This window comes from Bubalus bubalis, chromosome 15 (genome assembly GCF_019923935.1).
Source record: "Bubalus bubalis isolate 160015118507 breed Murrah chromosome 15, NDDB_SH_1, whole genome shotgun sequence".
Lineage (NCBI taxonomy): Eukaryota > Metazoa > Chordata > Mammalia > Artiodactyla > Bovidae > Bubalus > Bubalus bubalis.
The window spans coordinates 60,305,788-60,319,322 of NC_059171.1; the positions used below are offsets into that span (position 1 = coordinate 60,305,788).

At 42.5% G+C, this 13,535-nt stretch overlaps 1 protein-coding gene across 5 annotated transcripts in view; it reads left to right on the plus strand.

Moving 5' to 3' along the window:
* The window catches only part of ATP6V1H (ATPase H+ transporting V1 subunit H), a 72,674-nt gene that overhangs the window by 32,088 nt on the left and 27,051 nt on the right, over positions 1 to 13,535 (plus strand). For 4 of the 5 annotated variants that reach the window (XM_044928762.1, XM_044928761.1, XM_006076988.3 and 1 more), the window contains exons 5-7: positions 1,708 to 1,821; positions 2,805 to 2,909; positions 5,653 to 5,706. In XM_044928762.1, coding sequence (XP_044784697.1) covers positions 1,708 to 1,821; positions 2,805 to 2,909; positions 5,653 to 5,706 — 273 coding nt within the window. The remainder of the gene's footprint in view (positions 1 to 1,707; positions 1,822 to 2,804; positions 2,910 to 5,652; positions 5,707 to 13,535) is intronic. The other variant, XM_006076990.3, reaches the window with a different exon arrangement.

Consider the following 13,535-nt stretch of genomic DNA (forward strand, 5'->3'; position numbering starts at 1 on the left):
TCAGTGCTGACTGTAGGCAAGGTGTTTGCCCTCAGAAGCACGGTGTGTTTGGAGAACATTTTGCTCATCATTTGGGACCTTGCCAGTAGCTTACAATTTCTATTTACTGCTCTGTTGTCCCTCAACACAGAGACTCCGTTATTCACAGTATTGTATTTTTACACCCGAGTATAATCTAGGTTTAGATTGTTGGCATCCAGAGTCATCTTTTTTGAAACAGGCCAGCTGGCTACAAAATCCATGGCCTGTCGACATTAATCATGATCTACTTGAACTTACAGTTTTTTGATGAAGTCATTACCATGACTATTTCAGTTATTACTCTAGACTCTAATGATGTGTTAGTGAAGGAGATAGTTTTCTACTCTTCAAATACATAACTGCTGCTACTGCTGCTGCTAAGTCGCTTCAGTCGTGTCCGACTATGTGACCCCATAGACAGCAGCCCACCAGGCTCCCTGTCCCTGGGATTCTCCAGGCAAGAACACTGGAGTGGGTTGCCATTTCCTTCTCCAATGCATGAAAGTGAAAAGTGAAAGTGAAGTTGCTCAGTCGTGTCCGACTCTTAGCGACCCCATGGACTGCAGCCTACCAGGCTCCTCCATCCATGGGATTTTCCAGGCAAGAGTACTGGAGTGGGGTGCCATTGCCTTCTCCACATAACTGCTAGTATAAACCAAAATGAAAATCCTTGGGGATTTCTCTGGTAGTCCAGTGTCCCCCAGTGCAGGGGGCATGGATTCTGTCCCTGGTCAGGGAACTAATCCCAAATGCTGCAACTAAGACCTGGTGCGGCCAAGTGAATACATATTAAAAAAAACACATTGTATATATTTATTTTGGCCCCGCTGTGCAACATGTGGGTTCCTAGTTCCCCAACAAGGGTTCTGACCTGAGTGCCCTGCGTTGGAAGCACAGAATCTTAACTACTGAGTCACCAGGGAAGTCTCAAAACCATTGCATTTAGAAAGATTTAAATATTGATCTGAGAATTAGAATGACTGTTTATGTGTTTATTTGCTTCGTTGCCAAATATTGCTTCTTAACCACTGTGTTCACTTAGTGAATCAGGTAGTGGATTTCAGCCATCGATACACAGAGAACATTTCAGTGAGAGGTAGAGCTTGTATTATTTGAATTGAGAAACTAAGAATTAATCATTCCTCAGATCTGTCTGCTGGTATATGCTGGTTTTTGCTGTTTGCATCTGCCCTGATTTTTCTAACACAGCACGCTAGGAGTAACAGTGAACATTCGAGATTTCTTTAATTCCCTGTTTCCCCTGCCTGCCTGGAAGTAGCTTGAGGTGCTTCCTGCGGATCCTTCCATCTAGAGCTAAATTGGCATCTTTCTGCCTCCTCCCGACTTTGTTTGTGTGGATGGAGGGTGAAGGTGTCCAGACAGCGCTGGGAGGGGCAGGTCAGGAGCAGGGCAGGCTGAGGAGAAGTGTAGCTAGGGGTGCTCCACCTGCAGGCATCTGTTAGCATGGCTTACTACATTTAAATTAATCATAATACATTAGAGGTGATTTTTATTTAAAGACATCTACCCCTGCCCCCATCACCACCCCCTGGTCCACTGTAATAATAATGGGGGGACAGATCTCACACAGACTGGAAAAAACACACGAGGGAAGGCTGAGAAGCAGTGCATAATTGTCATGTTCTTTAACAAAATGCATTCTGATCAGTGATTGTTCTTTCTAAGGAAAATCACCAGCGTGTTAGCATTTTCTTTGACTATGCTAAACGTAGCAAGAACACTGCCTGGTCCTACTTCCTGCCGATGCTGAATCGCCAGGATCTCTTTACTGTTCATATGGTGAGTTTTGAATTGATCACGTTTCTGATTTCAGGAAGAACACCAGTTATGATTAGGTGACCTCCCAAGTTGCCAGAGGAGTGGCTGCTCTGACACTGCCTTTTCAGAGCTCCACTTCCTTATTGGTGGTTAGTGACGGGGTGTTAGGGGTGGGGGTGAGGGGGTGGGAATGGGGCTGGGAGCTCGCAGGAGGCGGGATTGCCCTGATACAGTTCAGATTTTGCAGAGCATTCCATGATTTTATTGACATAAAAGCCTGGAATTTGAAACACTGACTTGCTTATCAAAAGTACTCAAAGAATGAAGTAGTATTTTATACTGCCTTTTCCCCCCGTCTATATCTGTCAATTTTCAGGTTTATTGATGTGTAACTGGCAAAACTGTAAGATACTTGAAGTATACAACATGATGATTTGATAAACATATAGTGCCTATTTAATTAAAAAATTCATGATTCGTTTTATAGCTTGAAGAAAATTGAGAAGTTTTTGATTGAGAAAAGAGTATTTGTTTCTATTGCAAGAAATGACTATTTCATACCCAGGATATATTTTATATCAAGATATAGATATTTAAGTGTGAGACTTGCAGGGGCTTGAATGAGTGAGGTGGTGCTGGCAATGTGTTGTGGAGCTGGCTCAGGACTTTGGCAAGTGGTTTGGTGAGAGTCTCTAAGGACTTTTGTGTTCTTTTGATCTTTGCTGGTCTTGTAATGAATCCCAGTCTTACTTTTGAAACTCAGAATAATGTAGGGAATGTCCTGAAATTCTTAACATAAAACTGATTTTGGTTCACTTTAATGGAAGTATTTAAAACTATATTTGACCTTATTAAAATATTAAAAAAAATGAAATATTATCTGTTATGTTGGGACAAGTTGAGAGCTAAAAGAAGTCATGCTGCAAAATGGTTACAAGTCCTCTTTTTTAGGGTTGATGTTGTGATTTTTAGAATAATATTCAAATGCAGTTCTTGTTTTTCAGGCAGCAAGAATTATTGCCAAGTTAGCAGCTTGGGGAAAAGAACTGATGGAAGGCAGCGACTTGAATTACTATTTCAATTGGATAAAGACTCAACTGAGTTCACAGGTAAGAGACACTCCTCTTAGTATTCTTAAAATAATATAGCATCCGGTTCTCTGAAGCTACTTAAGATATTTATGTGAAGTTGCAGAAATTCTGTGTTAAACTAGAGCCATCTTGAACTCTCTGACTCAGCCATGCTGCTCACAGGTCTGATAGGGGCTTTACCTTTTCTGTCTTTGACTGGCTTCCACTCAGACCTTCCTGTCTCTTCTGCCACTCGGGATTTTCCCATCATGCATTTCTGTGAGTGGGGAGGATTGCTCTTTCCAGAAGGCGGCTGCTAAGGTCATATGGATTGGGAGATCACACAGCTTCAAAAGACACACTCTGGGTGGCCCGGGGTCGCTGTCTTTAGCTTGAGATGCTGTCTCACGCAGCAGCTGCCTCTCTGGATCCTACCATGTCCTCCTGGGATTGAGTTTACAGCCACAGGGAAATAGGTGGCCTGCTTGCAGGTTGTCTCGCTGCTGTCAGGCCTCTTGAACCTTGCTGCTCCATGAAGGAAGACAGCTCGCGGGTGTGACAGCTGGCAGATGACAAGTTGTCCCTTTTGTCTTTGTGGTTCTCTGGAGCAGGACAGGTGACTGGACACTTCCAGGGACTGAGCTGAGGGTTTCTTTCCTTCTGGGGGTCCAGTGAGCAAGTGTGAGGTGGTAAGGGGGCATGGAGGGAGTAGCCTCAAGGGAGGAGTGAGCCGAACTGGGTGGGGAGTAGATGCGTGGAAGGACAGGTAGGAGAGGGGGTGGAGTGTGTGGCAGGGTGGGTGACAGCAAGAGTGAGACTGGGAGAAGCATTGCTGGTAGGTGTGGTGCTGACAGTGTTAGATCACAAATAAAGGTCTACTTGAAGTAAAGTTTTGGAAAGGTGTCATTTAGACTTTAGGTGGCCTTATGATCTTAATAGATTTTAATTTGAAGCATGAGAGAGACACCATGACATTTTACTTGGATTTATTTTTGTCTTATCCTCCCTTGCCTTCGTTTGGGTGGGGGGTGGTGGAGCCTCATAGTCTTTTCTGTTTGGACAGGGAGATTCTGAAGTGTCTTGAACAAAATCAGTTATTTTCTCTGTCAACAGCATACATTTTTACAGGTTTTGGGCTTAATTTTTAAAAGTATTTTTACACGAGCCACAGGTTTGCAGATTTTATAAAATTGTTGAGGGATTTCAAAAAGAAGATATTTAGAAAGTGAAAAATAGCTATGTGAAGACAAGGTTTAAAATTCTTGAGTGTGTATCATTTGGGATCAGAATGTTTAATTACATAGGTAATCCCCCATCCCCATTCCCCCCCCCCCTATTTTGAGGTTAGTTCTCCCTTTGAGCAGGCATCATCTTGCTTTGGGGTCAGTTGTGAGGCTGTGTGGTAGCTGGACTCTTAAAACCAGAGTGGGTAGCAGAGACTGCATGCTGCTGTGTGCTTCCAGCACGCTGGGTCGTTTCAGCTTAGACTTCTCCTCATGGGAGTAAGGTTTGTGTTGTGCCTCACAGGCGATCTGCCCCTGTTAGCACCATTAGCTGCGGTTGTAACCATGGCCAGCAGTTGGAGGGATATTCCTCTAGTCTCTAGTAGAGGCAGGTATTTCAGTGTTTGGAACAATTTTCATCAGACCCGAGCTTCTTGGTGTGAGGTGGATGTTCTTAGAGACCTTTCTGTGTCTTTCCAACGTGCTGGCTCTCTCTTTTTAATTGCCAACTCTCTGTCCTTGTTCAGGTCTAGCTTCTCTGCTTGGCACATTGTGCTCCAGGGAGAATTTTCGGCCCCGTCTGCTCTGAGTCTGGTCACTACTTCTTCTGGGCCCTGCTTCTGCCTCTTGCTATGGGCAGACACTCCTCCCCCAGCCTCTGGTCAGGAGTCAATTACAGGCCTCTTGTCTGAGGAATGAAATGTTGGCTTGTTCGGGATTTTTTTTCTTCTTTGCTTAAATGCCATGTGATAACACTGTCTCTGCGAGGTCTCTTTTTCTCCGTCATAAGCATTTTCTCTCTCATACAAAAGGACCACACTTTCATGATTTTAATAAAAATAAACTTTTAAAAGTCTGAATTAGGTGCAAATTTGAATATTTTGTTTTTTGACTTCACAGTCACATTTAGGAGCCTTTTTTCTGATAGTTTGAGCGTTAATTATACTTGTGTTATAGCGGCTCATGCCTGGCACTTAGAAAATAATAGTTGTTTAATAAAACAAAATAAAAATTTCCTTGCAGAAATTCATTATCAATTTTCTCTTGCATAGTCAGCTTCTGACTTTCTACTTTAAATTTCCTTTGCCCATTCCTGTTTAACATGTGAGGTTCTGATTGTCATTATAGTGTGTTAGCCTTGCTGTGAATAGCCTCATCTTTGAGTCCCGCATAGTATCTTTCCATCATCAGACACTCGTTTTGAAAGCTTCGAAGCAGAACACAGTGTAGATAGTTGGGCTTAAGACATTGTCTTATTGGAAAAACAGTTCAGGCAGTAAATCCTAAGACTTGGAAATTTTGCACCAGCTTCACTTAAACAATTTAGCTGGAACTTAGTATTCCGTTTATTATTTTAAGATAATTTAGGATAACTTACTGATTAAGATATCTGGAAGAATGTTACGATGTTTAGAATATTTCATGTATCCCCATGCTTTTTATTAGTTGATGATACTCCATTAAATAGGACTAGGAAAATAATGATAAAATTAGTAAGCTGATAAAGTAGGATAAGATTAAAAACAAAACTAAGTAATGAGTTATTTATTTCATAATAGAAACTGCGTGGTAGCGGTGTCGCTGCTGAAACAGGAACAGTCTCTTCAAGCGATGTAAGTACACTCCCTCTTCATTCACTGGCCTCCTCACGCCCCGAGCATAAGTTACTTTGAGTCATAGACAGTTAGCATCCCCTGGATGTAAATCCACGGATTTGGTGCCGCCTCCACTTCGGTTAGTGGAGTCTTGAACGCTGTGCATGAGCCTTCCTAGGCTGTGGGGTCACGTTCTGCTGTCTCTGGATGTGGGATGCCCTCTTCCTGTTGCGTTCCCCTTCAGGCGGCTGTATCTTGGGCCTAAGAGTCAGAGCGACTCGAGTTAGTTCACCAGAGCTGCTGTCTTCAGACCATAATGTCTGACAGATCTTCGAGCCCTGTGCCAGGCAGCTGGAGACAGTTCAGTTCCCTGCTGGTCCGAAGACTCACTACTTGCCCTTGTTGCTCAGGATTTTCTAGAGGCCTATGGTGGGGGCAAATCCCCCCTTTTCAGGCCAGACATGCCGCACATTTCTGTAGAGCCCAAAGGTTAAATGTTAAAACTAATCATATCTCCCCAAATTCCTTTCCTGGTTAGAATAATCTCCCCTGCTTGGGAATGGTTTGATTTCACTGTATTCAGAGAGTTTAAGAATTGGCAATAAATGTGGACAAGTAGAAGCTGGCATGATTAGTGCCAGTTGAGAGAGAGGTGGGGAAAGAGTTAAAAATATAGAAGAGTTGTATCTACATTCCCACCTGCCTGTGATAGACCTCAGCCAAGTTGAGGTGGAGCCACATGGGATCTGTGTTCATAATCTGCAGCAAACACCCCATATGTGTGCTCCCAAACTAGGGAGGGCAACAGAATCCATTTCAGAGCCAAAAGGGGTGCTTCTCTTGGGGCGTGGGTGGAGGGACTTGACCTCTTGACCCTAGCACACTTGGGTGTGTTAGTCCAGAAATCGGCACAAGTCTTCTGAGGTGGAATCAGACAAGGTGTAGAAACAGGTGAGCAGTTTGGGGGCTGGGTAGGGAAGGAGGAGGTAGGCTCCAAGTCTAGATGCTCAACCACAAGCAGATGTTTAAGTTGGGAATCATTGTCTTATATGACTTGAGTTTTTTCCTATCAGTTTGAAATTTTGGAAAATAGTTTGAAAAATTATCTGGTTAGATTTATTTGTCAAATTTTTAAAAGGTGTTTTGAATCACGCATGTCCATAAACTAAAGTGGTTTTTAAAGGGCCTGGAAGTTATTTAGGCTTGCGCGTCAGTGGGCTCTGGTCACATAACATCCCTTTCTTGCTCTCTTCTGTCCGTCATGTGGAACACATGATCCTGTTGACCTGGTGAGTCAAAGTGGGTTGTCTGGTGGACTTGACACGTACATCCCAGCAGAGTTAGTAGCATTGATGGTGATTCTGGGTGGAGAGATGGCCTCTGATGTCCAGTCTCTTCCCTTGAGTGTCCTGCACACCTGAACATAACTCCCTGTCTCTTCCTGAAGGGTCCTACGTCTTCAGAAAGCTCTCCACTTGGAAAGCAGATGAGAGAGGGGTATTGTATTAGCACTTCCTTTGACGGTTTCATTTTAGTAGGGGGATCAAAATCGGTAACTGGTATTTATGGAGCTTCTACTATATGCCTGGCACTGTTTCAGTCACCTGGCATTTACATCTCCTTGAATATTCACAGCTCGTCTTTGACGTGGGTCTTACCATAAGCCACATTTCAGGGATGAGCAGTGAGGCTGCTGAAAAGGCACACTGGCTCGCCTAAGGTCATCCACTTGCCCACGGTCATCTGGTCATGGTTGCAAAACTGCCATGGAGACAAAGTCCTTCCCAGAGGGGTTCTAAGACCTGTGGACTGAACCTGGAGCTTTAGACATTCTCCAAGTTGCCTTGCCTACTCAGACTTGTAAAAAATAGCCATGTTACATCTTAAAATCCGTTTAGGGTTTCAGGCAGTGTACAAATGGGGTTGGGTAAACTGCATTCCCTACTGCTGCCACTTGATGTCAGTATAAGACAAACAGGACACAGCTCTGCGCTGCAGTATGAGAAGCATGATGCTACAGTCTTGGCTGCTGAAATGGCAGAGTGACATCCTAAGTTATGAGTGGACCCGTGTAGACATTTTTATTTAAATTATGTTCCATAGATGAACTTTTCTTAAAATGCATTGTGTTGTCTTTACCTGAATGTGACGATCATAATTGACTTCAGATTTCTCATACTTAGGCTGACTGATCTTCTACAGTCATTCAGCTCTTTGCTGACTCCTGCATGTGGATTATTAGTTTTCTTCGGTTTTTCCGAGGAAATCATATAGCCTTGGCATTGATTGCTGTGCTGATGCCCTGACAGAAAGAGGAACCCTGTGATATCTCCTAGCCTTTGGAGGAGTTAGAAGAGTCTGGGCATCCTTTTCCCTTTGTCCAGCTTCTTCGATACCTGTGTGCAGGGGAGCAAGGGGACTGCTTGCTCCCATGTCTGGCCATGTCCTTTTGTCTGGCCGTCTCTGCTGTAGACCCAGCTCAGCCCTGGTTATTGCTGGGTGGACATAGTTTCATTGGCAGTAAGTAACACAGTCAAGTTGCCAGGTTCTCTTGTCACTTATTCTGTCTTGCTGTTTAATATTCTGGAGCAGGTCTGGAGCAGTAGAACTTGCCATGATGATGGAAGTGTTGTTCTTCATATTCTCATTGTCTACTCTGGGAGCCCCTTGCACACATGGCTCCTGAACCCAGAAATGTGGCAAGTGTGAGTGAGCAGATCAGCTTTCCATTTTATGCAGGCTTTTTGGTTGCTTTGTTTGCAACTTTATCAAAGTATGTTTCTCATACTGTATAGTCCTCCCACTTGCATTACAGCAGATTTTCATATATTTACAGGGTTGTACAGCCATTTCCACAATCTAGTTTTGTAGCATTTTCAACACCCCAGGAAGAAACCGTGTTCTCATCAACAGTCGCCCCCATCCTAACCCCCTGCCTACCTCTGGCAAGCACTCACCTGCTTTCTGTCTCTGGACTTGCCTCTTGCAGTCACTTCATGTGAGTGAGTCATGTGATACACGGTTATCTGTGACAGGCTTCTCTCACCTAAAAGTGGAGTGTTTTTAGTAACAGCATTTTCGAATGAAAGGGGAAAAGAAACCTTAGCATTTTTGACTTTTGGCCAAATTCCTTAAATTGTATTTTCTGGCAGTTCCGACATCCTTGTTAACGTGAAGTTAGTTTTATAGCTTTGATTCTATTTTAAATTTAAGGCTATGTTTTTTCTTTTTTATAAATTTATTTATTTCATTTTTGGCTGTGCTGGGTCTTCGCTGCTGTGCAAGGACTCTCTCTTGTGTGTGCAGGCTCCTCGTTGTGGTGCCTCTTGTTGCAGAGCACGGGCTCTAGGGTGCAGGCTTCCGTAGTTGTGGTGTACAGGTTTAGTTGCTCCACAGGATGTGGGGTCTTCCCAGACCAGGGATCGAACCCGAGTCCCCTGCATTGGCAGGAGGATTCTTAACCATTGGGTCACCAAGGAAGTCCAGCTGTGTTTTTAATTTAAGACTTTTCAGTCTTTCAGAGGAGGTAGAGAACTTTCATGATTTGTCTCTTTAATGTCTGTCGATGAGTTTATCAGAGGTGCTGCCCAGTAGCAGATGTGAGTGAGCTGCGTCAGACACTTGGATAGGGCAGGCTTGTTACTAACTCCAGTCCCCTCTCGCTGGTGACTTGTCAAGTCTGTGAGGACCTCAAGAAGTTCATGACCAATTATGTGTCTTTGTGCAGGTTTCCAGAGTGTTCCTATTTACCAAAAGCACTTCCTGGATCATTTTCATTGTTCAATTGCCTTTTATTTTCTTGTCATAAAATTAGTATGTTTTAAACATTGAGGATCATTAAAATATATGCAAAGAATGAATGTTACAAAAAGGAGAACAGATAAGAAGCTATCAGTTTTGCTTTTCTGATCAGATGTTTGGAAGGATTATGTCTATTCTAGCAATGCAAAAGAAAATTTAATGGTGAAGTATTTCAGTACCGGACTTTCCTTTACATAACATTTGTTACCATGGCTATATATTATCATAATAAGGTAACCTAATATTGTATTTCAAATATGTTCTTGGAATTGCATACAAAGCTGTCATTTATAAAGTAAATCATATTTTCTGAAGTCCACAATAATTTTTCCCTACAATAAAGGATCTCAGTAGTCATGTAATTAAATTACATGACTAAGCAAATTAGATTGAAAGCAGTACTTGAAGGAGATTTATAAATTTGTAAACTAATAGTGAAATTACTTTTTTGGTAAGACTTAAATCTAAGATGATGATATTTTAATTTAGGCATTAATTTAATATAGGTGTTTTATGAACGTTGACTGGAAAGTCTCTTTTAATAAGCCAACTTCAAGAGAATTCTTGCACTGCGTGTGTTTTAGTTCCTGAATATGAGGTAATAATAATGATGATGTACATTATAATGTTTTGTGTTTAATGGAAACTGATGTCAGTTCATATTTGAGTAGCAGAGGTTTGTTTTTTAATTTGGTGGGCTGGTATTGCTTTCTTGTATTGATGAGACAACAATTTTGAAGAGTTTCAGTGATATGCCAGAGATAATTTAGCAAAACTTCTGATTGCTAAAGCCTCTCTCCCTCTTTGCCTCCTTTCCTTTCTTTGGTCACTTTTTTTTCAAGTCGTAACTTTTTGGGGAGGAAAAAATTACCCTCTCCTTTTTCTGGGTTATTCAGGCTGGTCAAAGAATTAAATTGACGTGAAACAGAGGAACAGGAGAAAATCAAATTTAATTACATATATACAGGGTTACGTCATTGTACATGGCTTTTGGTAGATGTAACCACTCATGCCTGGAGCACTTGATTTCTAGAATGGAGTTGCCAGGGCACAGGGTACATGTGAATTTAGATCCAGCAGTCCAGTCACTTTTCTAAACCAGTTTTTATATCCACCAGCAAAGGGAGACAGTTCCAATTTCCTCCTGACACTGACATTGTCCTGCATTACTCTCTAAAGGGGATGTTGTGATAGAAGCAAAAACTACACGTGCACACTTGTGTGTGTGTGAGGTGTGCACACTGACTTTTTAGCTCTATGAGAAAAGATTTGTTTCATAGTCATGAAACATTGAGTGCTTTGGGGGTGGATTAATCACCAGTCCTGGAGGATTTCATCTACAGCTGGCTTCTGGGGTTTATTTTGGTTGGTTGTGTGCTTGATGGGTTCAGCTCTGTGCTTCGCTGATGCCACCAGACACACGTATGTTTCCAGTATCTCTAGACAGCTGTTCTTCTCTGCACTGCAGACTTTTTCTTTTTTTTAAGTGCCCACGATTGCAAAATTTAGAGGAGTATTATCTTTACACTTTCTCTTTTAGTTTGTACTTAAATCCCTGGGTTATGGAGGTGGGTGTTGAAAAGCGGTCTGTAAACACTATTGCAGCTCTAGTGTAACTTTGGCACAGTGACTCTGCAGTTCCTATGTGTATCTTTTGTTGCCTTCCTGCTTTATCATTCCTCGCTCCTTGAATTATTTTTAATTCTGCAGAATATGGATCTGGGGGTCCCTCTTGAATTCTGCCAGTTGCTGTTTTCCTTAGGTGCCTAATCCACCATAATGTAGGAGAATTCCCATTGTCAGCCATATTGGAGAGTATATTTGATGATCTTTTCTTAAATGTGTTGAGAAGTCAAGTTGCTTTTTCTGTACCAGGGAGGCTTGTGCACATTGTAGCTGGATCTTCGCCTAGCCTGTCACGTGTTAGCTAACGAGATTATCCCACCACCCTACAGGATGTGCCCTGTTATTCTCCGACTTTATTGGCTGGAAGCTCACTCAGGGACCTGAGACTTGGAGGTGGCCAAGTATGGCAGGCTGGTCCCAGGGCCTTTGTTCTTAACTGTGATACTCTGTTACTGCCTTTCTTTCCTGGTGGAGGAATTGATGTTTGAGCCCGTGGGTCAGTTCATCTGGAGAGAGGAGGGGCCAGAGTTCTGGGATGTAACTGGAGGTGGAGGTCTGGTCCTCAATGGGGAAAGTAACTGTTGGACCTGGCACTTGAAGGTCACTGCTGACCCTAGCAGTTGCCATGTTAGTGGGCTGGTAAGATGGAAGAGAGGTAAGAACCTGGTGATGGAACTTTCAAGAAACCATCATGTATTAGAAGGAAGAGAGATGCAGAGGTTGGTACCACATTTAGGGATAACATGAAGATGAGAAAGATAGAGTATATTTAGGTGGTGAGTAGAGGAAACCAGCAGACACTGGAGCTACAGATTGTGCTGTGAGGGAGGAGTGGGCTGCAGGCCTTGTGGGGCTGCGGGGCCTGGACAGCAAGCACTGCCTGCCTCTCTGGACGAGAGGCAGGTGGGAATGGCCGTAGATATAGTGCTGTGTGGGGTGTGGTGTTGGCAGCTGAGCGGCTCTCTGGCTGCTGAAATGAGGGAGGAAGGCAGGGCAGGAGGGTGCAGGTGATGGTGGAGGTGACGGCATGGGCGTGGCTCTGGGGAGAGCAGAGCGCGTGCGGAGCTGCCCGAGCGCCACGTGCTGCAGGTCTCCAGCAGGGCCTGGATGGCGTCTGTGTGGGAGCAGAGGCGGTGGAGTGATGGAAGGCTGATTATTCTCTTTAAAAATAAGTCATTGAATAATTTTATACATGACACTAATAGGATGATGTGAGAGAAAGCTAAGGAAGTGATATAGTTTCCTTTGTTTAATTGAAGGCGGTCATTCAGTTGTCTGTCGGCATTGCCTTCACTGAAAATAATTTCTGGGCTGGTGACTGCTCGTGGTGCATCACAGGAGAGTGCAGTTTTCGAAGCAACATTTTTTATCTGCTTGTTTATATGTGAATGCTGAAGCTGTAACTAGCAACGGAGAAGCCATTTTAAAAATGTGTCATGTATTGCAGTATAGAATGGCAAATAGACATGGAAAAAGACAGTGAACCAAGAAATTTTTGTGTTGAGATTGATGATAAGTGGAAGAGGAGAGTGTGCCCTAGGCTGCCTTTTTGTTCATTATTGGAGAAAGCTTGCCCAGACTTTTTGTCTAAACAAGAAAGATGGAATTCTACTTTCATGAAGGGCTACTTACCTGCTGACCTTTTTGGAAAAATACATACATATTTTCTCCCATTATGGAAGATTGTTTTAGAGCTGAAAATTCACCTTTTTTTTGGGTCATTAATTTTTGCTAACATTTTGAGTTTTTAGGCAAATTATGTTAGTGCTATTGGATATATTGTGCTTTGGGTAACTATGTTCACTACTTTCTAGGTAAAACCTAAGATAACCTTTCCATGATGACTTTTGATTATTCTACCAAATATACTTATATCATTGTGTTTCTGTGTTTGAATGCCTGGAATTTTCTTTGAAGTGTTAGTTTTTAGCCAGCTTAGTTTAAATTGAAACATAGAGCATCAACCTAATGTGTGTCAGGTTTTGTGTATTTATATGACATCCACTGTCCTCTCCTTTCTTTTTTCTTTTTGTCAGCATGCTCTTTAAGGCCAGAGTCTGAGATTTCCCCTTGTTCCTTCATTTCTTGCAGACGTAAGGCTCATGGTAAATATTTAGGGGGAAGCCCAGGCTAGGCGTCACCGCTAGCTTTTCTCATATGGAGGTGCCTGAAACTTCTTTAGAACTGGAAATTCACATTTTTTTTATTATTTACTCATATTTATTTCAAGCTTCAGATTTAACCTCAGTTTCTCTAAGAAAGTGCCACTGAACTGATAGTTTTAAAAAGTCATAATCTTTTTCACATGTTTAATTAGGTTTGTATATGCTGTATAGTTTTTTTTTAAGTTATTTTTTATTGAGTTTCTATGAAATGTCTTAGCTCTGTGCTGTATGAACTACTTTACTTAATCCTAAGAG